Source organism: Castor canadensis, chromosome 7 (genome assembly GCF_047511655.1).
Source record: "Castor canadensis chromosome 7, mCasCan1.hap1v2, whole genome shotgun sequence".
Taxonomy (NCBI): domain Eukaryota; kingdom Metazoa; phylum Chordata; class Mammalia; order Rodentia; family Castoridae; genus Castor; species Castor canadensis.
Window position 1 is genome coordinate 7845576 of NC_133392.1, and position 25804 is coordinate 7871379.

Here is a 25804-nt window from a genome sequence, read left to right on the forward strand (position 1 = left end):
TGGGGTGACCTCAGGTCCCCGCAGGGCCTTCTCCCCTCCCCAGCACAGGCCCAGGGAGGCCAGGAGCGGGAACCATCCAAGAGACAGACAGGACAGGGGCTTGGTCCCTTCTCATGCTCAAACCTCCACGATGGGGGAAGACGAGCTGTGGACTTTTCTAGAACTTGTCTCTCTTCCACAAAGATGCATGTTGATAGAATTGACAGAATCACTAAGAGAATCTCAAGTCAAAACATTTCGGGGAGAAATGAGGAGCTGTTTTAAAACATGCAAATAAGTTGAAGGCATGCCCTGTTTGTTTGCAATGGGGGTTAAAAAAAAAAACAACCAAATACCAAAGCAGTCCCTTCACAGGACCTGGGGGAGCCGAGAGGACCAGTGCACCAAGCACAGCTTGAGCATGTGAGTGGGCGACTTTGCCAGAACTTGGTAGTGACTAGGGGGTGCGAGAAGTGAGACAGCAAGGTGCAGAGAGGCAGAAAAACCCACTTTAAAACCAAACAGATCCTTCCCTTGTGGGTGGGGTGCGGGTTTGCAGGAAGGGAGGCACAGATGGTCAACACAAATTATTCTGGGATGGGAGTGGGGTAAGAGAAGGAGGACGAGGTTTGGAAAAGATGAAAAGGCCGTAGTAAAATTGAAGCCTATCTGTGGTGCAACCTTAACCGAGAATGTAGAATTACAAAATCCTAACTCTGCTATATTGTGTCTAAAACCAATATGAAGAGACCTAAATGTGCACATGGACAAACAGCAAGTGTGGGGCTTCCAGGGCTGGCAATACTGAAGGTAAGGCTGGAGCAGGCAGGGCACAAACGCAAGCTGCCCAAGAGCGCAGCTCCACCCTGCAGCAGCCCAAACCTGCAGGGCCACTGGACGGGAAGCTGCACTTTAGATTCCTCTGGGTGTCAGGGAGGATGGACTGGGGGCAGGATGGAACCCAGGGACCAGCCAGGAACTGTTGTCAATGCCCATGTGGCTGAGTTCTGGGCCTCACTCAGTGTCTAAGGAGGCAACGGCAGGATGGAGGCTGGAGCAGTGACTCCACCAAAGGTGACAGAGAGGGGTGACAGAGGAAGGGCTGTGGCAGAGGGGACTAGGGGTGTCTAGTGGCAGGAGCCCTGGGTTGGACAGTCAGAGAAGTGGAAACTCCCAGGGTTGCCAGGAGCCTGGGGAAGGCTCTGGTTTGGAAGAGTCACCCTGGACTCCAACTTGCCAAGGACACCTGAGGTGTTTGGGAGAAGAGCGGCTGGTAGCTTTGGTTCCTGGGCAGCCCAGCCTATCTCTCAGCATGGCAACTTCCCTTCCTGTGACATGAGCAGAAACATTGGCTCCACTGGGTTCTTTGCACGTGGGTAATGTCCCCAGCCGTCAGTCCTGCGTGTGCCAAGAACTCAGGAAACAGATGCAATGGGGGTCACTGCTGTCAAGATGGACCTATAGGAGCCCTGAGGCCACGAGCATGACTGCCTGGCATGAACCCTGCTGTGCTTCTGCCAATGGGCTCTGCACCAGCTTCTCAACTGCCCTGTGCCCAGGTCCCTTGTCTATAATGGGGACAGTAAGTTTTAAATGAGTGATATGTAAAAAATGCCAGCACAGTGCCCAGCCCAGCAGAAGTGCCTGCTCTGTGCCAAATGCCAACACCACCATCACCATCGTCAACATGGCCGCAAAGCCCGAAGCCTAGATGAGGGCCCACAGGGGAACCCAAGGCCAGGGTTTCTGGGGGCCTGGCGGGAGCTGAGGCTGGGTTAGCAGAGCTGGTCACACAGTGGAGCAAATATGTCTGGTGTTGGGAGGCAGCAGGCAGCCACAGAAGGGTCCAGGGAAGGGAAGGGCACAGGGCGAGTGTCTGGAAGGCTGGCCTGGCTGCTGTTTGAAGGCAAGGTGACTGAGGGTGTCATGGAAGCAGAAAGGCCATCTGCCCGGCTTCTATAACCCCAATTTTGCTTGAGGAAGGGATGGGCCCATTCCTAGCCAGTTGTGACCATTCCACGGTCTGGCTGGAAGCCCTGGTCACTGGGCATGATCATGTGACACAGTTCTAGAACTGGAACTTTGGTAGGGAAGGGGGAGATTTACTTACATGCATTTAAAAGGGACATGTGTGGGAGGAGAACTCACTGGCACTGCCTCGAATGTGATCATGATACCCATGGTATGGCAGCCATCTTGTGATCATGAGGTGACAAATGAGAGCATGAAAGGCTAACACGCTAAACAAGGAAGAAGCTAATATAGCGCTGGTTTCTGGTCTTCAATGGCACGAGTGCGTCCAAGTCACCAAAACATATTCAGATGAACATTCACTTTATTAAAACTAAAGTTCACATGACATAAAATTCACCATTTTGACCATTTCAAAATACGTAATTCAGTGGCTTTTACTACACTCATAAGGCTGTGCAACTATCACTGCTTCCTAATTTCAGAAGATTTTTATCACCTCCAAAACCCCAGATCCATAGCTAGTCACTCCCACCCCTGGCAACAGTGAGTTCCTTCCTGTCTGCATGTGTTTGCTTACTCTGGACGTTTCATGTAGATGAAAGTACACACAACACAGCACAACAACACTACACATGTGCCCTTTGTGCCTGGCTTATTTCACTTGGACACCGATTCCAAGGTTCACCCACTGTATCAGGTCTCAGTGCCCATTCCTTTCTGTGGCTGAGTAATATTCCATTGTGTGGACAGACCATGCTGTCTTGTTCAGTCATCTGCAGATGGACACCTGGGCTGTTTCCACTTTGAGGACTTTGTAAACAATGCTGCTAGAACATTCCCGTACATGTTTTGGTCTGAATACGTGTATGTTCAGTTCTTTCAGACCTAATTTTGAGTTCGTTAAACCTAACATTACATTCTGTTTCTTCACACACCCCTCCCTCCCCCACAGGTTGTCAAACTTTGGACCTCAAAACCGCTGCTGGGTCAGGAGACAGAAAAGGTGGCTCCTGCTGGAATGCACGATCAAGCCGGGTCTCAGGAGCTCGGGATTTTCTCAGGGAAACAAGAACCATCTGAATGGTCGAAACCTGGGTACACCCTTCCTGCCTGGACAAGAGGGGCCGTGGGGACTTGGCCGGCAGTCGAGAGGAATGCAGCAGGCACCTGGCTTGGAGGCACTCAGTGCGCAGAGTGGCTGGACGTGGTGAGCACAGAGATGGAAAGGATTTGAGGCAACTTTGGACTCCTCCCAGTAAATTCTCAGCCACAGTGCAATGACATCACTTGCCGTCCTTTTATTGAGCTAAAAACATGCCTTGGTGGGTATTTCTCAGAGCTTGGCAGGGGCCACACACAGGCCTTTGATAAATGTGTGGGTGACCCCACCACATGAAATGACATGTCCCATGCTAGCACAGCTCTGTCACAGCGGACACTAAATAACCCTCCCACCTTGTCTCCCAGGGCCAGGTGTGGTCACAGGTGAGGGCAGTGCCAGGCCCTGTGGTCTACCCCACACTGACAGAGGCTCTGCTCGCAAAGCCCCTGAGCCCCTGCTCCACCCTCATGAACCAAGGACTCTGTGCACTTGGGTAGTGAGTGACCTTCCCACAGATTGCAGTGGGCTGGGGACAACAAGTCCCAATTCCCCCATTGCAGCCCTGAGGCAGGGCTTGGCACCATGCCTTTCACCTGGTCCTAGAGCTCTATCAGCCGAGGACACTGCTCTCTACACTGGACCCAAAGACACGAAGACTGCTCCTCTTTCTCCCCCAGGAACTGCACTGCCTCACCTGTGGCAGAAAGATCACACCAACTTTTATAGCCCCAAGGACACCTGTGCTTTGTATGGATTTTCACAAAGGTAAGAAAATCGAAAACCACAGGAGAAATGTTAAAACCCATACACTCGAAAGTACACACTCACATGTACACTCACTCATGCCCCCATGCCCCCCCAAGGCCTTTCACACGATGGCAGTTCTGGCCCCCGCCAGCCACTTGGGGCAGACCAGCCACTAACACCTCAATAAATTGCCTGGATAGTCCTGATGCTACTGAGATGGAGCTCCCCTACCGCTGCCCTCCACAAAGACCCGCCACTTCCTGTCTGGAGATGCAGCCTCAACCCTCTGTGGTGATGAGCTTCACAGGGGTCACCCAGGGCACAGTTGCAGGGCCCACAGTCCACCTGCACTGCTGCTGAGTTATGCCACATGGTGACCAGGTAGTGAGCTGTGGAGAAGAGAAGCAGGCCTCACCTGGAGCCTGGGAAGGTCCCTAAACTCCCCAGAGAGCTTCAAGGTAAAGGATGGACCTGCAGTGACCTCATCAGATGAGTTACAGCAGCCTTTGCAGCCTGACAGGGTCACAGACTGGGTCTCATTCAGTCCTGGGATGTCCTGGGAAGCAGACACAGGCAAACACCTGGTCCTCCAGATGAGGAAAGGGTGTCTGAGAAGTGGCGGACACAGTCAAGTCATAGCATTCAAACCTGGCTTTTGTCTGCCTTAGGGGAGCTGCCCTCCCCTGGGCATAGGAGTGTCCTCATGGCCAAGGGCCACAGGGCTGAGGCTGCACACCCTTTTCCTGCTGAGGGCCCCGAGCGAAGGCCTAATGTGGATGCATGTCACACCCCATGGGCCAGCATACTCCACTGAGATCACCTCCCATGTGATCTCAGGCCGCAGGCCTCCTGGGGTACCAGCTCATGACACCTGCCATCTGGGAAGTCCCAGGAAGTGGGCATTCTCCCCACTTCAAAGAGAACACCATGGCCCAGCCATGCAGTAAGCCACGAGCAAGGCTTGTGCAGAGCTCTGCCCACACTCCTGGCCAAACCCCATCCAACCTTGTGGGAACAGAATAGAGAACAGGAGTATGTATTCTGCAGGGAGGAGCTGTGAGCCATGGGTACACTCGACGCGGGTGGGGAACAAGGTGGCTGCACTAGCAGGAGCACAGCGGCCAGCCTGATGTCAGCAACCCGAAGACGGCTAGGGAGGAGTGGGCTCTGAAGGCGAGGCTGGGGTTTGAATGTGTTCCCCCCCCAATGAATGAATGAATGAGTGTGGCCCCAGTGCTAGTATTAAGAGGCAGGGCCTTTAGGAGGCAATGAAGCCATGATGAGACCCCCCACTGTGATGACCTCAAGGCTGTTCTTTGGCTAGCTTGTTCTTTCACTTTCGCCCATCACCCAGGTGAAGACACAGCAAGAAGGCCCTCAGCAGATGCCAGCACCTCGATCATGGACTTTCCAGCCTCCAGAACCATGAGAAACAAATGTCTGCTCTCTGTAAATTACCCAGATGCAGGCGTTCTGTTACCACAGCACACATGGGCCCAAACAGGTGGGGCAGAGGGGTTGCTTCTTTCAGAAAGGACAAGATCGGCAGCTTCTGCAGACTGTGAACTGGAACAGGCTCAGAGGCCCAGCTCGGAAGTTTCCTGGCCTCTGCCATGGTCAGGGCTAAAGTACAAATAAATGAGCCACTGGCTTGGCCCACTGACTCCTGGTCCACAGAGAACTCAACAGCAGCCTCTCACGCAGCTTTTATTGAAGGACAAGGCCTGAGCTGTGCACACAGTTCTGGGGGGTTCCCCAGAGACCAGTTGCTGCCTGGAGCTGAGAGCTGCCCCTGGTCTCCTGCTCACCCTTGGCCCTGCCCCACCATGCCAGCCTCAGGAAGTCACCAACCATTGACACTTTTGGACACTGCCCTCCAACTCAGGCACTCACTGAGATGATGAATCCTTGGTTATTCACGCAATACGTCTAATGGGGAGGTCGTCAGAACTGGATGGGACCCCACTTCAACTCTTGTCTCCCATGTACAAGTCTGAGGCTTACTGAAGGGCAGGCCTGGAAAAATCACAGCTGGACGATCACACCCCAGTTTCCTACCCCTTTGCCCTTCCTGCACAGCTGTCTCCCTTCTTGAAGCAACCACCTTAAGGTCCAGATGAGAAAAAGGCTCCACACCCATGGGAAGAAGATGGAGGGAGTTCTGCGTGACAGCTGCTTCCTGCTGCCTCCAGGAGTCAGCACATTCTGTGAGTCCTGCTGGTTGAGAGTGCAGCTAACCCTGGCACTGGACATGGGGCCCAGCACTAAGCCACACTGTGGTGATGAAGAGGCTGCCCCTCAGGGCTGGGGTGGGCAATGGGCACTTTTCTGGCCCCTGCCCTGACATGGGGTTTCCTGGGCCCCCAGCCTCAAGGGCATGCGGCCAGGGCCCCAGTGGGAAAACAAAGACCACGCTCCTCCTTCTTCCCCTCTTGCCTTTGCCCTGACTTTTGTCCTCTAGCCAACTCTCCAGTGAGACTCTACCTTCCATGCCAGCTCTGTACCCTGGGGACATAGCCCCCATGCCATCCAGCCCAGAAGCAGAAGTCACCTGTTTATGTATCAGCTCTCTTCCTGGGACTGGGAACTTCTGCAGAGTGGAGACTCAGTGTCCCTCAGACTGGTGCCCACCAGATGCCAGCCCAGCAAAAGCCCCTTTAAAAGTCTGATCATGAGAAAAAAGAGCATGTATGGTTTGCTTCCACTTATGGGAATGTGTCTCTGTTATTAGCTGTTAGGCAGTGGGCATCTGAGGGGATCGAAGGATAACTGTGCTCTGCTTACACAGGTGGGTTTACTAGGTTACCAAGCCACACATGGTTGGTAAGTGTTAAGACTCTTAAAAACAGGAAGCATCCCAACCACAGAAAACTAAACTTTTCTGACCTGGGCACCCTGGTCTGAAGCCCTAGCCCAGAGGTTAATGGCAGGCTGGGGTACATGGGTGCACCATGTACCCCATATCATCTGGGCAATGGTGCAACCAAGGGGGTTGCCCATGGACGGTGCTGGCCACGGGCCACTGCACAAGGAGTGTGCTCGGAAAAGGTTAAGTCCAGGGCCGGCTGTGCTTCCACTCAGGGCCGGTGGGGGACAGACTCATGCACAGAGCTCTCTCCAGATGAATGTTCGTATTGGGGAGCACAGTCCACCATTCCTGGCTAGAGAAGGGGTTTCTGTCCCATCCCAGGAGACACAGGTGGGGAGGCCCTGCATTACTTTGCACCGGGTGGGAGGACTCTGGTGGGTGAGGCTCATGCCAGGCTCAGGCCTTCTGTCTCTCAGGTCAGCCCTGGGAGAATGCCCAGCCCACCCTCCTCTCTGCTGGGCTGTTAGATTCCCAGGCAGGCTGGGACCCAGGGGGTCTCAAGCGTCACCCCACTGTTGTTAGAGGGCTTGACTGGGAGGCCAGGGCGCTGTGGCTCTGGGAAGGCACAATCACATCCCTAGAACAGGAACGTAGCTGAATGTGACTTTTTATGATTTTAGCTCCAAAACCATAGTTTATAAATGGTTGTATTTAATGTGTTCTTTTTAAAGAAAGAAATGGACAGAACAAAATGCTAACAGTAGTCCCCTCAGGGAGGTGGGTCTGTAGACTATTTAATTTATGCTTTTCTGTATTTTCTAGAGGGCATACATTTCTTAGAAATAGAAAAAGTTACATTAACTTTGAAAAGAAAAACCTGCAGGCACTATGGGACATGTGAAACTGGGGGAGGGGAGAGAATTAATGGAATCTTGAAGGCAGAAATGGCTTTTCTTGAGGCTGCTATGCTGAGCCCAGACAGGCCCCACAGAACCCTGTGTGGAAGTGCAGAACAGAGCCAGCCTAGCATCACTGGTGGTGGCATTCCCAACGGCAGAAGCCCTGGCAAGCCTGATGCTCCTTCTCAAGTAGGGTGCTGAGCCTGGGGAAGGACTCCCTGCTCCGAGGCTCCAAAATCTTAGCCCTCGTGGGGCTCCCTGATCTCCTTCCTGGGTGCCACAGCTGCCACAGCCACTAGAATGACAAATCTGGGATGGAGCAAACCTGGTGTAGGGTGATGAGGTCTTGGGCCGCCTGAGCTGGAGGACAGGCAGCAATGCCCAGTTTGGTCAGGACTTCCTGTCCCTCTAGGGCATGCATCCTGTCCACCCCACATGAGGACCACACAGGAAGCAGCAGCCATGTGGCTTAGGGCCTTGACCCCAGGAAAGCAGAGTGTGTTTGGGGGGACCGAGACTTGTTCCAGGTTGGCACAGGGATCTTCTCTCTCCTCACCCCCCTGGATAAGGCCCTGTCCTGACATCTATACCTCTCACGTATCTTGACAGGTGACCCACTGTGTCCCACACACTGAGATGGCGCTGGGTGGCACTGTGGAAGGCCCAGGCGGCCCTTGCTCCCAGGATACACGCAGTGCACTGGGGACAACAGACGTTCATCACAGTGTCCCTGCATCATAGTTGTGAAAAGAGTCATGAGGCAGGAGAGCTGGAGGGCAACTCTGTCGTGTAGGCCACCTTGGTCCTGAGTCGGGGACACAGCTGGACCCCAACAGAGAACGGAGATGGGTGTGCCCACAGAAGCCCCCAAGGATGGGAGGGGAGGATGATGGGGACGGGGCAGGGGTGAGCAAGGAAGTCATAGAGTATGCAGGGCAGCAGGTGCCCCAGGCTCGGGCACAGGCCTTTTTGTTTGGCTGCAAATAGAGGGAGACTTTTTCCTTCCTCTTCATGAACCCTAAAGGAATGGTGAGCTCCAGGCACTGTATCTCTGGAATCTGGTGGATACCTGGGTCTGAGCTCCTGTCGCTCCCATTCCTGGGACGTCTGGAGGGCTGGACCTGCAGGCAGGACTCAGGAAGACCTGCCTATTGGTGTTGGTGACCATATCCCAGGTTCGAGGTGGGGCCTGCTGGAGAAGGTACTCATTGCCCTGGAGATCTTAGGACCTACCCGCTCTGGGTGTCAGTCCTAGTAGGCACTAGAGAGGCTAAGCAGCAAGAGTGATGGATGCAAGAGACGAGCCTGGACCCCCAGCAAAAAATCCACGGTAACTACAAAGTCAAGGGCAAGTGGAGGGAGTGCTGCAGAGTGCTGGGCGCGCAAGGCTGAGTGTCAACACAGGTGCACCAGTGCCTGTGGAAGGGGCTGCTCTCAAGATCTATGCTCTGTGTAGCAACTGCCCTCAGTACACCAGGAGAACCACCTCAGGGAGGCCAACGAAGGAGGGACTCCAGACTATAGTAGAAAGGGTCCCAACTTGTGTGGCTCTCCTGGGGTCTGGGCTATCCCCTGGTGAGAGGAGCAGGGCAAGGCCATACGCCTAAACTGCAGGCCCCTGCAGGGTCTAAGCCCCCCGCCCCCACCTCTGGAGACTTGACAGCACAAGGCACATCCACCCACCCATCCAGACACGGAACACACAGCCACAGAATACAGCTATGCTGCAGGGTCAGCCAGGCCAGGAAGCCCAGGAAATAAAGCTTTTCTGTTAACCACAGTTACCATACCAACAGGAACATCAATAAAAACGGCAAAAGTCACTTAATACTTACAGAGCACTTACCACATGTTAGCAAACGAATGCTTTCTATAGGACGTGCCATTCCAGCCCTGGGTGGCAGGAATGTGCCCATTTTAAAGGTAAGGAAACTGAAGCCTGAGTTGACTTAGTTAGGGCATGAACCCAGGCAAGCAGCTCCATGGTCTCCCCTAAGCCTTATGACCCACATCCTGGAGAATTTGGGGTAGAGGAGTAATTTTGGTTTCATGATGGCAGATGAGCCATGGGAAAAACTTGGGGGCCCTCTGGTACACCTCAGGGAACCCCCATTTCCTCATATCACCCAGTTCCCCCAGAAAGAGGCCCTGAATAGCCTCTGTATGTGAAGTCCATCTTCCCTTGTTGTAGCAACCTTAGTCTCTGATCCCATGAGGAGGCACTAAAAATAAGTCAATCACGTCAACATTTTGAAAAGTGTATACAGTGCCTTGAGGCCTCACAGAGGCTGCCAAACCCCATGGGGAGTGCTGCCTTCCTCTGCCATGTCCCAGCCATGAGTGGGTGCAGTAGGAGCCGAGCTGGTTAGCAAGCCAATCAGCTGGGCCAGAACTATGTGGGCCTCCCTCCTGAGTAAAATGGGCAGAGGGAAGCATCAAGATTATCACTAGGGCCTTCTGTTCCTCCAGGGCTCACAGAGCAGGTGGGTCTATCCTGACACCCACTGGGGAGGGAGCCACCATCTCCCTTCACCAGCACAGTGCAGCTGAGGCTCAAAGCCTGATGGCTGGAAGAGTGCAGGCCAGAAGCCCTGTGACATTGAGTCTCTTCTCTCACACAAGACATCCCAACAAGGCGAGAAGGCCCCAGAAAGGCCTAAGGGCTCCAGAAGAGATGCCAACACAGAGGGTGCCCAGTGACCTTCTGCACCCTGCATGGAGAGCCAGAGGGTGCCAGCTCTGAGCAAGGCAACCAGAACGGCAGCGTCTCAAAACCAGAGGCCTGCTGGAGACTTCTGTGGAGGCCCTCTCGTCCATCATTTGAGCCCTGCCTATGGTCTGTTTTTCCAGTGACCGTACCCTGAGCCCGCCTGTGGGCTGAGTGGCTGCACAAATGTCCAGGGCACAAATCCACATTTGTAATTGGTGAGCTGATTGAACCTAGGGCCTCATGTGTGCTAGGCAAGGGCTCTGCCACTGAGCAGTACCCCAAGTCTCCCAGCAGGTTTTAGGCTATACCCTAATTTACACCCAGTAGAAGCCAAACTCTTGGCTAATGTCATCTGGCCACTTGGCTTCTGGCCTCAGTTTCCTTCCCGGTGAAGTGGGGACAGTGTGGTTATGAGGGATGAGAATGCTGTAGCAGGAGACTTCCGGCTGGCTGTCCTCTCCCAGCCCGAGGACTCCCAGAACCAGCTGCTCTGTAGATGGTATCCCTCGAGGGGGCAGTGGAAAGGTGTCACGAAGCTTGGGCTCATGGCGTTTGCTGAAGGGCAAGGAGGCTCCACTATCACCACTAGCTTTCTGTGAGGCTGGCCTCCCAGCTCCCCTGTTGCCCAACTCACTCCAGGCCCGGCATGCCTGCTGCCCATCCTCTGAGCCCTAGTTTTTGCTGCCATCAGGAGCCTCTGGCCTAGGGGCCAGCCTGAAGGGCAGGGGCAAACAGGGAAACTGAGTCTGGGTGATCTGAGTAGAGGGTGCAAGTGACAGTCACTTGGACTCCGGGCCTGTCAGGTTGTTACTATCTCTAATGCTCAAACTCTTTATTTAAAACCCAGAAGAACTGTTTTGCACAAAGAAGAAAAGGTGCTTATATGACTCCCAGCACTTTTGTTGTAAGTACCAGATTCTTCTAAAAAGATGGCTATTTTATTACTAGAAAGGCCCGGAAGCCTGAGCCACCTGGCAATCTGCAGAAGAGCCACAGTTCAGGTGCCAGTCCCTAACAGGGCTCTGACCACGCCCACCTCCAACCTTAGCAGACAAGTGACCGACCGTCCACAGCTACAGCAGGATGGACCGAGGCCACTGCTCAACCAATCGTCTCATCACCCAGACTTCCTGGACCGGGACTCTGGCAGAGGGTTTCTTTTAAATAGCTACGGTTCCCAAAGGTATTCTGCCAACTGGAGGCCCACCTGACTTCCTGTCTTCAGGGGTCTCTTCCAAAGTAGACTCCCACTCCCTCTAACCTTGCAGCCGCCAGCCCTGCCTGCCCCTCAGCCTCCCCAGCCCTCTGGCTCACAGACCCCGCAGGAGGTTTCTACTTTGGTTCTGAGATACACAGCAGAGACAGCATGGTGTCCCTGGAGCCTGAAGCCTCAGCCTGCCCACAGCTGCCCACCTCCTGCCCATAGCCTGCAGGGCCTGGGGGCTCTCTCAGGCTGCAGGAGCTGGGACACAGGCCCAGCCCAGGCATGCACGTGCTTCCGTCTGGTCCCAGCAAGATCTGTCTGGGTTGGCCTCGGAGGGGCTGAGCTTATTTTAAACTGTTTCGTGTGGAAACACTGAAACTTCCTTTTTGCTTGAAGGTTCCAAGTAGCTTAACCCCTTCTCCCAGCTGGCTAACTCCTGCCAGAACGAAACAAGGAACGCCTTCTGCACACTGCCCAGATCCTGCCAGATCCAGAAACTGCATCTCTCTGGGCAGAACACTCTGGAATAAGCCAAAGGACAGGCCCCAGCCCACTCGACTGTGAGGTGGGGCCACAGCAGCTTGGCTGGCAGCAGGAAGGGCCTGGAGGCTCGGGCCAATGCCAGCCCCTTACCCACAGGCCTGTTGGCCTCTGCCTCCCCATCTGTAACTGGGCAGATCAGCACTCCCTAAATCTCGGGAGTGTTTCTGAGCAGGGGAACCTTCCACCCTGGCCCAGTGCAGTCTTCCTAGAAACCCAGAAGAGGCAAAAGAGCTGCTGTTGATGAATTCGGGGTAGAGGACCAGAAGTCCCGCCATAATTCCAAGGACAGAGTAGAACTGGGGTGCGGAGGTCCACAGACTGAGGACCCCTGACCCAGACACTCGTCGCCTTACAATTCTGGGACACTTGGCAGGCAGGGACAGCTCCAGCCCAGCAGAACTCTGGGCTGCACACTGAGTACTTTCTCCTGGATCGGGACCACGGTAGTTTAGGAATCAGGAGGGAAGTGATCAGTGCTCATGGTGGACTCACCTCACCTGGAGCCTCACTGCATCCTACAGGTGGACTTACTGGGCCTCCCACCCAGCTGCCTGACACCTCTGACAGGTCAGCACTACTCCCTTCATGCCTTGGGCTCCCTGTACAATTTGGATACAGGAGAAAATTGGCAGAGGCTGAAGATTCAGCCCTGGAGGAAAGTCTCTGCATCGATTCAGAAACGTGGCAGGCCCCCTGTAGGCTCTTGCATGGGAGTCTAGGGGGAACTTCTTCTGCAGCAAAGGGCTCCCGGCTCTCACCCCAGCCCCCGCATCCAACTCCATTGTTAGGGACTGTGAGGTGTCCAGGAGTTGAGCCTGGGGTTCTCGTCTCCAGAGGTCACACCTTGCCACACAGCAGCATCAGCCCAGATGAATACCTGGTCACCAGCAGCAAATGCCTTTTCCTGGACACCTTGACACACCCTTTGACAGGTAATCACTCACTCTGCCACACCTTTACCAGCAAGGTGACCCTGGCTGAATTAGTTCCTTCCAGGAAAACAGGAGACTTTCTCTGCCTACACTGGGTAAGCTGGTCTGGAAAGCTGAGAGGTTTCCCCCAGCAGGGAAGGCACTGTCAGTCAGGCTGACCAAAGCCCAAGGAGCTCCACGTGCAGGGTCAGGGTCAGAGACCAGCTACATACAGGGGGAGTGAGCAAATAAGACAGTGGAAAAAGAATAACCGGAGCCAGGTTCTCCCTGGTGGGGAGGGCAGGTGCGGGCTGCAGTCGGGTGCTGGGGAAGTCCCACAGAGGACTGTGTTATGCAAGCAAGTCTTTCCCACCTGTCACTGGGAGGGTCTGAGAATAGTGACACCCAGAGTCAACAGAGCTGGGCTTTGATTCTGAAGCACACTTTTTCACTGAAAGAACCAGGGCTCCCTAGAGAAATGGTTCCAGGACTGAGGCAAAGACAGGACAAAGAGCCTGAAGTATCTTTTTGCATCAGAAAGCAAGGAAAGGTGCAAAGAATGGTGAGGATGTATCAAAAGGAAAGGGGGCCAACTCAGAGGGGGGCCAGCGGCTGCACTGGGGACAATTGAAGTGGCAAAAAAAAAAAAATGACAGCAACAGATTATAACCCCATGAATTACACAGGAATCCATGTAATCATGGATCCCACACTGGTATAAATACACAAATGGGGGAAGAAAATACTCTTCCTTAACCAGGCACAGCGGCTGACGCCTGCAATCCCAGCTACTCAGGAGGCTGAGATTAGAGGATCTTGGTTCAAAGCCAGCCTGGCCAAATAGTTCTTGAGACCCTATCTCAAAAAAACCCATCACAAAAATAGAGCTAGAGGAGTGGCTCAACGTGTAGGCCCTGAGTTCAAATCCCAGTACTGCAAAAAACAAAACAAAACAAAATACTCCTCCTTAAGGGTGAATGCCAATAATAATGTCAGGGGGGAGAGAAGGAATTCTTTAATAACCATCACAGAAATGATCAACTTGAACAAGAAATGTCAATGGACACTGAGACTAGTCAATGAAAGTGGGATGAGGAAGAGGGTATTACAGAATCTCCCTATGAAAATGTATTAATCGAAAGATGTAGCAAGCGTAACTTGATGGGGGTCACAATTCAACCGAGCGGCTAATGCTGACCTCACTGAGCACAGTGACACCTGGCAGGACTCTCTGAGAACACTGCACCACTCCTGTGCGGTGCTGCCCCCACAGGTGTGGTGTCATGAGGAAACATGGTGTCTTCAAAGCTGCCAGTTGGAGAGAGCTGGGGTGAGGCCAGGCAGAGGCACAGGACAGAGGAGGTAGGAGGCCACTGTGGGGCTGCATGGTCCTGCACTGTGTCCTCTCTCCAGAGTTCTGGGGTTAAGCGGAAAAGCCTGAGCGAGGTCTGTCTTTGGGACAGGGTTTGTGGACTATTTCTCCGTTTGGGAAATCTTAAATCTTCTTGAAAACAAGAAGGCCGTGGGAACTCTAGAGAGTACCAGACAATCCTCCTGGAGCTAAGTATATTTTGGGCACAACAGAAATGGGTTTGCGGTAGACGCCAGTGTTGCATATGGCCTCGAGATGTCATCTTGCCCCTCGGCTCCCACATGGAGCTGGAGGAGGCCCTGAGGGCCCCGCTGGTTGGGAGAACTCTGGGATCCCATCAACAGGGCTTTAGGCCAGCTGAGGAAGGGGTGGGACAAAGGCAGTGGGCACGGTTTGAACAAATGCTTAGAAGAAATGGTGGGGCAGGGCCAAGAAGGGACCCTGGGGTGAGGGCTGTCCTGGTACAGGGATCCACCGCCCTCACTCACCTCCCAGACCATAGTCCTCAGACTTCTCCCGAGGAGGTGCCAGCTAGAGAAGAAAAGAAGGGTTGGTGAGGTGAGACTGCCAGCGGCCACTACACCTGCTTGAGTTGGACGTCCAGCCTTGCCGGGAGACTCACAAAGCTACTAGCTTGCCCAGGGTGTGGGAGACCTACCAGGCAGCCCAGGAGGAAGAGTTGAGTGTGCATGGGAGTGAGTGTGCAGATGGAGGCAGGCCCTTACGGGAGGGCTGGCTGAACATGTGTGAGTGTGCCCCAGGGGCCTGCCTGTGAGTGCCCTTGTGTGCCCATGTGTGTCCTTTTCAGGGCTCAGGCAGCCAGCCATCTCCCTGAACCTGGTGCACAGCGCCCTCCAGTGGCGTGAGCAGGAGGCAGCATGAGGAAGAGGAAAACGAAACATGACCCTAGAGATTCAGAAAGTCTCTAGCGGGAAAGGGATAATGGGGACCTGTGGAGGGGGATCGGGCAGAAGGCGGATGACTCTTGGATGCTGACCCCTGCCCAGCACCCTCCCTGGCATCACAGGTTTCCTCTGACAGCTTGGCTGGGCAGGTAGGTAGGCTTGCACTGGCCTCGCAGGGACTTGTCCACGCAGCGTGGGCCCTTCAGCCAGGTGAGCCTGAATCTGCCTCCCGAGACCACCTCTCTCCAGCTGGGGCCCACTCAGGCCTGCACTGCCAAGGACCCTCCACTCAGATGGGCACACTGAGGCTGCTGTCTGCAAGTCCAAAGGTCTTGTGGCCTGTTGCTAAATTCCCACTGGGGCAGCTGGGATCTTGTCCTCTCATGGGCCAGGGGTGTGTGCGTAAGCTAGTGTGTGAGACCTGCGTGTGGGATGAAATGGGGCCACTTCCCCACCCAGCTCTGGGGACAGAGTGCAGCTGACCACCCCCATTCTTCCTTTCATAGGCCCAGGAGAAACACTGAGTCCCCAGCACAGAGATGAGAGCCACCCTGACCTTCTGGAGTGACCCCCACAGAGGTGCAAGGGCTCCTCTATTTGTCTACAGGGACCAGAATGAGCCAGTGACACCAGGGCAGGGGCCCCTGCCACATTGGCCATTAGGTTACAGCTAGCCAAGCTGTGGCTGAGTGGAAGTTTCCACTACAGGGAGGCCAATGTTCTGCTCTTGTGTGTGAGAGGGAGGCTCCAGAAGGGCACTGGTATCAAGCCACACCTGGGTGCTCTGGTGGGCTTGGGCTGGGTAGTATGCCTAGTCTTCTGGTTGGTTTTCCTTCTTGAAAAAGAAGCTCCAGACCCACACACCCAGGGGCAAGCCAAATATACCATGAAACTGTGCTGTTCTTACAGTAGCATCATAACACAGTGGGAAGGGCTCAGAGGACATGGGACAGAGTCACAGTCACCCAGACACTTAGAACCTCCCCTCAGGTTTCTCTGTGTGCACATAAACCACCACTAATGTCTCCAACCGTGCTCCTAACCACTGTGTGTCAGCTTCTATGCTGACAGTCCAGGACCCAGAGAGGTAGGTGGCAGAGTGGTGGGGTCAGAGGCCCGATGACAGGCCCAGCCAGAACTGCCCAGCATCAACGTCCCTGCCTCTGTAGGTTTCAACGACCGCGTCCACAAATTGGAGGTGGCACACTGATGTCACAGTGACTCAACATCACCTTTGAGACTCCACTTCCCCACCTATCATTAGGAAACAGGACCAGCCTCCCAGGGATGTCATAGGGACTAGAGGGACAGAAACAGCCAGGCAGCCAGCTGGTGCCTGCTCAACTGAGCCTTTATTTAGCTCCAGCCTCTGGTGGGGAGGACCCCTTTGTCTTCCCCAGTTAGGAGGAGCCTCTGGGGTCATCTCTAGGGGTGGGGACTCACTTTTCCCCAGGCAGCCTGTTCTATTTGGGGATAGCTCTGACACATCTCATGGGCACCATTTCCTCAGAGGTTAAGTGAGGTTCCTTCCAGCACTTTCCAGACATGGAGCAAATGAGCCAAGTAGAAGAGGAAAGCCGTCACGGGGTCCCCATCTGTCTCTCAAAACTATAGCATGGGATGGTGCCTTGTGCACCCCAGCATCCACGTGTGTAAAGACACAGAACCCTGGGAGCATCCCCAGTGGGCATACATCAGGAAGAACCCCCCCTGGCTAACTGACAGGGAAGGCCTCTGAAACTGAATCAATTTTAAGGTACCCACAATGCACCTTGCTACATTGCTAACAAATATACTAAATTATTAGCCTACTTTACAGAAAAGGCCTGAACCGGGACCAGCTTCAGGTAAAGGCAGATCTAGGTGTTCAAATGACATAACTGGGAGTCTTTTTCTTTCTCTCTGTATCTCTAGGCTCTGCTTTCCTGCTGGTCAGCTTCACCCCAGGCACTTTCTCCTGGGGTGACAGAGGTGGTTGTTGGTAGTTCTCAACTTATATTTCACTGGTCACTTTCCTAGGTATTCTGGAAAATCCTGGGCCAACTCCCTGGCCCAGCTTGGACCAGATGCCCATTGCTGTGCCCAGGAGCCTCTGTGCTCTAGACTGGCCAAGTCTGAGCCCCGGGTCTGCAGCCAATGGTCAGCTGGGAGGGAAGGAAAGATAGTCCTTGAGGACACAGGGGCCACACCCAGAGAAGCGAGTAGAAACAAAGCCATCCACCCCATCCTGTTATAAGCTATGGCTTTCTACTGCACCAGCTGAGTTTCGCATCCTTCTCCCACCACTCAAGAAAAGCTTTAAAGCTGGGTGCTGGTGGGTCATGCCTGTAATCCCTAGCTCCTTGGGAGGATGAGATCCCATACCACCCGATACCAAAACAGTCCCAGTACCACCAAGGAGAATGTATGAGCTGAGTAGGAGGCCACACATGGAGGGTCTGAGACCCCTGTCCCCTGGAGATCTGATCTGGCCTTCCACTAGCTACCCCCATCACTTGTTGGTCAGGACATTAGCTCTGCTGCCCATGGAGCATGGCCAGGTCAGGGACAGTGAGGAAGACTGACTCTGCCCAGGAAAGTCCCAGTGTGGTGGACAGTCTGAGCCCTAGCTGGAGGGGTTTCCCTTCTAGGCTCTGAGAAGCAGCATTCTCAGGACACCTAGGAAGGCTATGCAGCCCAGAGAGAAGGTGAGCAAGGCCATGAAGGGTCCTTACACTCTCAACAAGTGAGGAAGGCCACTACTTAAGCCCGTGGTACAGAGACAGGTGAGGACTGATGAGAGGTGAGGTGGAAGGCCGCGGGGCCTGGGGAGGGACTTGAACTTTGTTCTCTGGAGGGACTCTGCTGCTGGGCCCATCTGCCTTGCTCAGGCCTTCTCCTCCCTAGAAAGAACACCCAAGGGTGGTTACATTGGCTATGCTCACACTCTCTTTCCTGCCCCCAACAGGCCCTGGCCATAGGAGCTGCTCAGTAAATGTTTGTGATGGGGACAGGAGAGCTTAAAGAAGATCGGCTTGGGCTTCCTCCTGTTGACAGAGGGCACTGCTGTGGTTTGAATGCTTCCGCCATGGTAACAGTAGAAAGAGGTCACAAGGCTCCGCCCTCGGAAATGGACCAAAGCCAGTACTGTGGGAATGGGGGCCTGACCACAAGGAGATGGGTGTGCATCCCAGAGGCTCTGCATCCCAGAGGCTCTGCCACTTGCTAACTGTGTAAACTTGGATGAGGTTTTTACCTTCTTTGGGCCTCAGGGTGTTTGCTCAGCTCCCCCCAGCTGTGTGGTCTGTGACAACGCACAGCCACATGGCTTCCAGAATGTGGTGGGAGCCTTCCCTCTGCCTTTGGCATCCACCCATCCCCCCGAGTCCACTCCCTACTGTCACACCCCATCTTATCTTCCCTAGGGTGCTAGACAACAGCAGCTGCAAGGACAGCCTTGGAGATGCGTCCTGTCCCTAGCCCTGGGGCTTGCGCCAACAGCCATGACACGGCAGCAAGTGGCAGGTTCACCCATGGGCAGCAAGAGAGGACGTGAGTGAGAGCCCAGGCCGCAGGGGACTCTCCCTGCAGGCACGCTCCGACCAGTTCAGGGTGGCTCTCACTGAGCCCAACTGGCCAAGATTCATGTTGGGGCAGAGAATGTTGGGAACAGGTGGCCAGCCTGGCACAGGATGGGGGCCAGTTGTGACAATGTCCTAGTGCAGTGTCTCCATACTCAATGGTATGCTGCAGCCTGACCAGAGCCGCCCTGGCCTGCCCGCCCTTCAACAGGCAGGGCTTTGTCCAGCCAGCTTCAGCCACAGACACGACCTCGACGTGACTTCCAGGCTTCTGCCGGTTACCTCTCCCAACAGACCCTTGGGTGGGATCAAACGACCCACTCCAGGGCCTGCCTTGAGTCAGGAGCCCCAAAGCCAGGCCCTGGCTAAGCCTAGCTCGTTTGTATGCTTGAGCACAGAGACCTGTGTATGTGAAGGGGACAAAGTGGGGAGATGCAGGAACCTGAGCAGGCCTGTGAGCCCCCATATCACTCTTGTTTGGTGAGGCAGACCCTGCTCAGAGCTCCTGCTAGTGGGGTGGGGGGTGCTGGGAGAGTGTTCAGGGTACTTTGGTCAGGCAGAGCTGGGTTAGAATCCTGATTCTGACTCTGATGGGAGGTGTGGCCTGGGCAAGTTATTCCACCTCTCCGAGGTGCCACAGCCATGTCTGTAAGTGGGGACAGGACGGGCAGCAACCTCCTCAGGCTGTGTGGTCTACAGTAGCTGAGGTCACAGGTGACAGTAACTGTACAGGCCACAGGACCCTTACAAGTGGGACGCCCCCTGTAAGGCATCCCCTCCTTGCCAGCTTGTTGTTGAATATTCCCCTCCGAGGTGTCTGGAGGGTAAGAAGAGTAAATGGCACACTCTTGAATGTTTGTTGAGTGACTCCTAGACTGTCCCATCAGGGCCAATATGATCAAAGGGCCCTGCTGACCCTTCCACAGGCCCCATCTCACCACTCCAGAGCCTCCAGTTCCTGGGTTGGGAGGCTCCCTTTGTGGTCTTCCCTTCTGGGCTGACCCCTAGCCCTCTCCACAGCCACCTCCTGGACTCCCCCTGAGACCCCTGGTCAGTCAGAGTCCAGTAGCCCGAAGCCCCCCAGGTATCTTCATAGGGCACAGAATACAACCCTATGGTTCACAAATATGGAAACTTTCCCTTCTTGATCTGGACAAAAAGCAGCCTTGGCTAGAGACCAAGCTTGACAATGAGGTCAGGTACCAGAAAGTACCACTGTCTTAATTCTGTCTCCCACCCCACCAGTCAATCAGAGAGCATGTAGCTGACTTTGCCTCACCCAGACAAGGCTGGGCTTCTGCCCTGTGCCACCTTCACATGTTGCACCCATGGGTCCCACTAACCAGTCACATCCTATCCACCCAAGGCTCTCCCCAAGGCCTTTGTCCCTCTCTTTCTCTCACAAGGAAAGGGTCTGGGAGGCCTGAACTGCCAGGTGTTGACAAAACTCAAGACTCCTTAGGATCACGAGATGGGAAGAGCAGGGTCCCCTGCCGGAACAGCTAAGTGACTAGGACACAGAGTGACAGGGACCCACCCACTGCGGTAGGTGTGTTATCTTGTCGAGTGAACATCTATAACCCCCACCCCCAGTGACCCAGGGGTGCCTTCTATGAGGTCTGTCCTAGAAGGTCCCACGTGTCCAGGACACTGACCTGAAGGATCCTGGCAGCCTATGCAGAATAGCCTAGCTGGAACCCTCTCAAATGTCCTCTCTGAGGGATGGGCAGAGGTGTGGTCACACCATCGAGAGCACCAAGATGGTCACTACAAGCAGATGGTCCTTGTGATGCAATATAGACCTGAGTCCACACAGGCCAGCCCAGCTCCACTGCTGAGTGACACCAGCAGTGGGAGGTCACAAAGCATCCCAGAAATGACTGGGACCAAGGAGGGGCTGTGATCACGAGGACTGGGAGCTGGCCAGGGACAGGGTCTTCTGGGGACTGGCAGTGTCCTGGTTTTTGACCGGGGGTGGGGTGGGGTGTCTGTTTTATTATTTATTAAACTATGTACTTAGATTTTATTCACATCACAATTTTAATGGCAAATTTTATTTTATATAGTTTTGCCAAAATAAAACCTTTTTTAAGTTTAAGGGAAGTAGATTAGTGACTGCTGAGGGCTGGGAGCAGGGAGGCTTTGGAGATGATGTGGTGCAAGGGTCCAGGGTTACCACTGGGTGATGAAAGGTTACAAAATGGATGGTGGTGACAGCTGCACCACCTTAGATAAGTGAAAAACCACAGAACTGTACAGTCTGTGAATCATTTCTCAACAAAGCTTTACAGAAAGAGACAAAAAGAAAAGACAGGCTTGAATCTGGGTGTGTCCCTCTCACTGGGCAAGCAGAGTGTCCTCCCTGAACCTGGAAGTGCTCACCCACACTCCTGCAGCCAGGATCTCTATCCCCAGCAGGACTGAGCTTGGAGTTACTACAGGTTTGTTCCCGCTGCCACTGCCATGCTGGCAGCCAAGCTTGGAGCTGAGAGATGTGGGGGTGAGCCCCTGGCCCAGCACGACTCCTCCTCCGTATACCTGCACAGGTGGCAGCTAGTCCTGGCTGCACTCGTTGCAGCCCCAGTAGAAGCCACTGGGCACCTGGGTCAGGATCACTCTCCAGCAGCCCCGGCTCAGGTCTATACAGGAGGACAGAAGGGCCTGTTGAGCCCTGCAGGGACACAGGGCCAGGGATGGACAGACACTGATTCCTGGGCCTTCTGACCTGGCTGTCCCCACACCTGGAGAGCTCTAGGTAGCTGCTCACTGTTACAGAAGGGAGAGCTGAAAAATTAGCACCCAGGTTCACTTACTTCCTGCAAATTCCAAGTGGCACTAAAGAAACACTTGACATCTGCTGTTTTAAACCAGAGCCTCTTCCTAAGGAAAACAGTAAAGATGGTTGCTGCGGCCGCACAGACCCTGTCAAGGGTGAAGTTTCGGCAGCAGCTGTCCTGCAGTGCAGCAGCCCAGCTTGGGGCAATCTCGCTCCTGCCTACTCTGGCTCTGTCCTGGTATCAGATGCCCCACTGCAATTAGGCAGCCTGTGCAGGCAGCTGGAATCGGAGCAGTGCTCTGCCTGGTGGAGAGCCTCCCCAGCTCCCAGGCCCCCTGAGTTCAGGTGCAAAGGGTGCAGCTGAATCTGGGGCAGAAGGACCCTGTAGGACTCCCGCATCCTGGTCAGCACACTTTCCCTCTGGAGTCAGAGGACAGAGAACATTCCAGGCTCATTAAAGCATCTTCCTGCCTTGAGTACACGGCAAGGAAAGAGCCGATGTGAACACTGCGTGGGTGGATTATGCACACCAACTGTGGGAGGGTGGGGGGAGCACGCGGTGAAAGCTTTGATTTGTGCTGGGCTGGTGGTGTGGCTCAAGTAATAGAGTGCTTGCTTTGCAAGCCCAAAGCTCTGAGTTCAAACCCCAGTCCCATCAAAAAAAGAAAAAGAAACAGATGCTGGCAGTGGGGTGCAGTGTAGACTGGGGATTAAAATGACAGGACAGCATGAGGGGTGACATTGCCCATTTCTGGCAGGTCCACTGAAGAAGGGGATGGGTAGGGATATAAAGGGGGAAGAAGTCTGGCACACTGGGCACAGAGAGCATGGAACAGGCAGTCCATCCCTTCCTTGTACTTGCCTGGGAAGATGAGGCCTAGCCCTGGGAAGGAGGAAGGGAAGGACAACAGGGCCCTGGGAGTGGCGGGCGGTGGTCCTCCCAGACAAGTCCCAACTGTTCAAACTGGAGCCGCCTGGCCCTGAGACAAGGCTGGGCCAAGCAGCTACTGTGGCTTTTGTGGCAGATCTGACCACAGGGTGGGGTGTTCCCAGTGAGGAAAGAGTGGCCAAGCACCCACCCGGGGGAGGGGCAGTTCCTCTGAACCCTTGCCAGTTGGCCTTGGGCAGGGCTCATCTGGCTCACCTGAAAGGGCAGCCAGCTCCCATGGGTCTGTGGAACTCGCTGGGGCCACAGGGATTTGCACCAGCGAGTCTGGAGGAGCAGCCATCTGGCTACCTGGCCTCAGGCACCAGGTCTGCCAGCATGTCCTGTGTGCCAGACATGCTAGGGACAGGGCAGGTGGGGAGAACACCCAGCCCTTACCTGCCAGCCAGGTAGAGCCACACCTTGGCTGGGCTGGACTTCCAAACAGAGCAGGCATGAAGATAGCTTTGTGTTTCTCTGTCCATGGCTCCAGGGCAGCCCTGCTGGGTGGGGTGAGATGTGCACACCATCTGCCTGGGAGCCTCTCCCAGCTCCAAAGGGGATATAACCATAGCCAGGTGACAGTCTCCCTGTGGGGCAGGCCCTGTGAAACTTGCTCTCCAAGCTTGGGCCACTCTGTGCTTCTCCCAGATCAGGGGCTTCACTCCTCTTTGGGCCACGTTGTGATAAAAGCAGGAAGCAGAGAGGGGCATGAACACGTTGACGGTGATAGGAAGACTTCACAGTCACCACGTATACCTAGACCACACTATCCCCACTGGCACCTTGGTCCCTCAGACCACTAACAAGCTGCTTCAGAAACAAAATTGTACACACACGTGCAAAACTACTGGTGCGGAAACCCCAGCCTGGCCCAGCTCAGCAGATTAGAGCTCGCCTCTATGTTCTGTTCCAGTTCCACACTACGTGTAAGTGTGGGTCACCACACAGCTCTCTGCCACTTGTGCCCATGACAAGACCACCCTCCCCCTAACTGTTCCAAGTGGTCACCAACAGAGGACAGGGCCAGGGAGGCCTTCCTATGCTCAGTGGCCCATTCAGTGCCCTTTGGCTACTGTGAGGCCACTCAGGGCCACTCAGAGGAAAGGCCCAGCACAGGGGTAAGAACCTAGGTCACAGACAGGACACATTCCCTGCCACAGGTGGTAGGAGAGAGGGAGGCTCACATCTGCTGTAGACAGGGGCCATGCTGACTTCCATACCTAGTGCTGCTCATCCAGAGGGGAGGAAGCTGGGGGGACAATCCTGGGAAGGACAAGCTGGGTGCTCACCAGGAGGCTGGACAGTAGCATTTCCGCAGAGGGAAGGGGCTCTGTCCCAGGCTGGCCACATATCACAAGGTGATGCACAATGCTGTGCTGCCTCTGGATTCACAGCACCAACACAGCACCCAGCACAGCAAGGCTCCACCACGGACATGGATCACCAGGCCTTCAGCCACCAGCCTGGGCAGCACCAGACCCGAGTATCAGGGTGCGTCTGTGCACCGAGAGTGCCATCTGCAGGAAGAGGGGGGTAGTGCAGGGATGCCCCCCATGCCAGTGCAGAGGCAAGCTCCCATTTCCTAGTAGCCATAGCAACAGAAAGTACAATAAACAGTGAAATTAACACAAAATACCAGCTTTTCAACCTGCAGGCAACATAGAAAATGACCACTGAGCTGGGTGACGATCTGCTGCCCCACTCAGTCTCTGAAACCAGCCCGCAGCTCACCCTTCCAGCATGTTCCAATTTGGACCAGCTTCATGTCAAGCACTCCCTGCCACCTGCAGCTCATGGCTACCACATGTGACAGCATGGCTCTAAAGAGCTCTCCCATCCCTTTACCACACGTGTGTTCACATGTATGCTAAGTCCCTGGGAGACTCAGGCCTCACCTTGCAGAGCTAAGGCAGGCTCTTGTCCCTCCATCCTGCAGGCTGACAAAGGCAGAGCTGCAACCTTACAAGCAAATCCAGACAGGCCAAGCCCCGTCCTCTCCAACCTGGGCAAGGTGACAGTATGGGAGTCACACCAGCAGCTTCACAGTCATCATTGGCCACTACTGAAGGCCTGCTAAAGCCAGGCACTAAACGAAGTATTTACACACAGCATGTCAAAGTCGTGTTTTACGGTCAGGCCATAAAACAGTGTTCAAGAAAAAAGCAAGCTGCAAAATAAAACAATCCCATTTTGGTAAAACCCAAAATATCAGCAGTGGGTTTGTCTATACAAAGACGGCAGACTGGAAGCAATTATGCAAACTGTGGATGGAATTTCTCTCTAAGAGCAAATGCCATCAGGTGAGCATCACTTACAGCTTTTTGTTGGTTTGCTGGTTTTGTGCTTGGGGGGTCAAACCCAGGGCCTCCTGCATGTTAAACAAGTGCTCCACCACTGAGCTCCACCCCCAATCCCCCTCACACTTTTTCTCTCAATGACTGGACTCTGAAAAAGGCCAACCCTTGGTGGCACAGGGTGGGCACAGCCTTCCACATACCCACCTCTCCACTTGTGGGCCTCCCTACTGTATGGGGGACCTTCCTCAGAGACTCGGCAGCCTGGAGGTATGCCTGAGCCTGGAGTTAAGACCAGAGTATTCTCAGTACACAGGGACACCTGGCTTAGGGTGGCCAAACTGAGGACACATTTAATCAAGAAAGGCAATGTGCTTCCTCTCCCCTTCACATAACAAACCAGAAGCAGCCCTGGGCATAAAATCTTACAGTTCTCAGCTTTACCGTCTGCTAAGCCCCACCTCTGTGTTTTCAAAGAGATGGACACTGAGCAGTGCCATGCAACAGAGCAACAGATGCCACACACCAACTAAAGGGCCCCAAGACCCACTGCTCAGTGATGAGACCCTAGCCTGGGAGTAGCAACCCAAGCTCTGCAACTTTGGGGGACCTGGGGGCCTGCTGTGGTCTCAATGAGTCTCCCCAAATCCAGGTCTTAGAAACTTAATCTTCAGTGCAGCAGTGTTGGAAGGCGGGCCTTTGAGGAGACTCATGGCATCGCTGGGAGATGTAGCAAAAGTGCGTCCAAGATGACCTTGGAACCGGGCACTAAACCTGCACCTTAATCTTGGGACTTTCCGGTCTTCAGAACTGCGAGAGTATCTGCTCCTCTGTGTAAATGTTCCAGCACAGGTTTTCTGTTATCACAGCTCACATGGACTAAGACAGGCCCAGGGAGGCCTCTTCAGGAGAATGTCTTTGCTGATTCTGAGCGGGTCTTCTTTGCTCCATTAGGCCAGACATAAGCAGAGGAGCCAGGAGACCCTTTTTTTGAGGAAAGAAAGAAGGTCCATACTTCAGGTATGTTGGGCCTTCTGGGGGATCTAACCTGGGAGGATCTCAGAAGGAATTGAGCTTCCTGATCCTGTGGC

At 54.3% G+C, this 25804-nt stretch overlaps 1 protein-coding gene across 5 annotated transcripts in view; it reads right to left on the minus strand.

Annotated features, from left to right (window-relative positions):
* Positions 1-25804, minus strand: part of Lhpp (phospholysine phosphohistidine inorganic pyrophosphate phosphatase) — a 113701-nt gene that overhangs the window by 41607 nt on the left and 46290 nt on the right. The window contains exon 7 of one of the 5 annotated variants that reach the window (XM_020157863.2): positions 743-25697. The exons of the other annotated variants lie outside the window; for them this stretch is intronic. Coding sequence (XP_020013452.1) covers positions 25664-25697 — 34 coding nt within the window. The 3' untranslated portion in view covers positions 743-25663. Of the gene's footprint in view, positions 1-742; positions 25698-25804 lie in introns of those variants that run through there. 5 annotated transcript variants of the gene reach the window in all.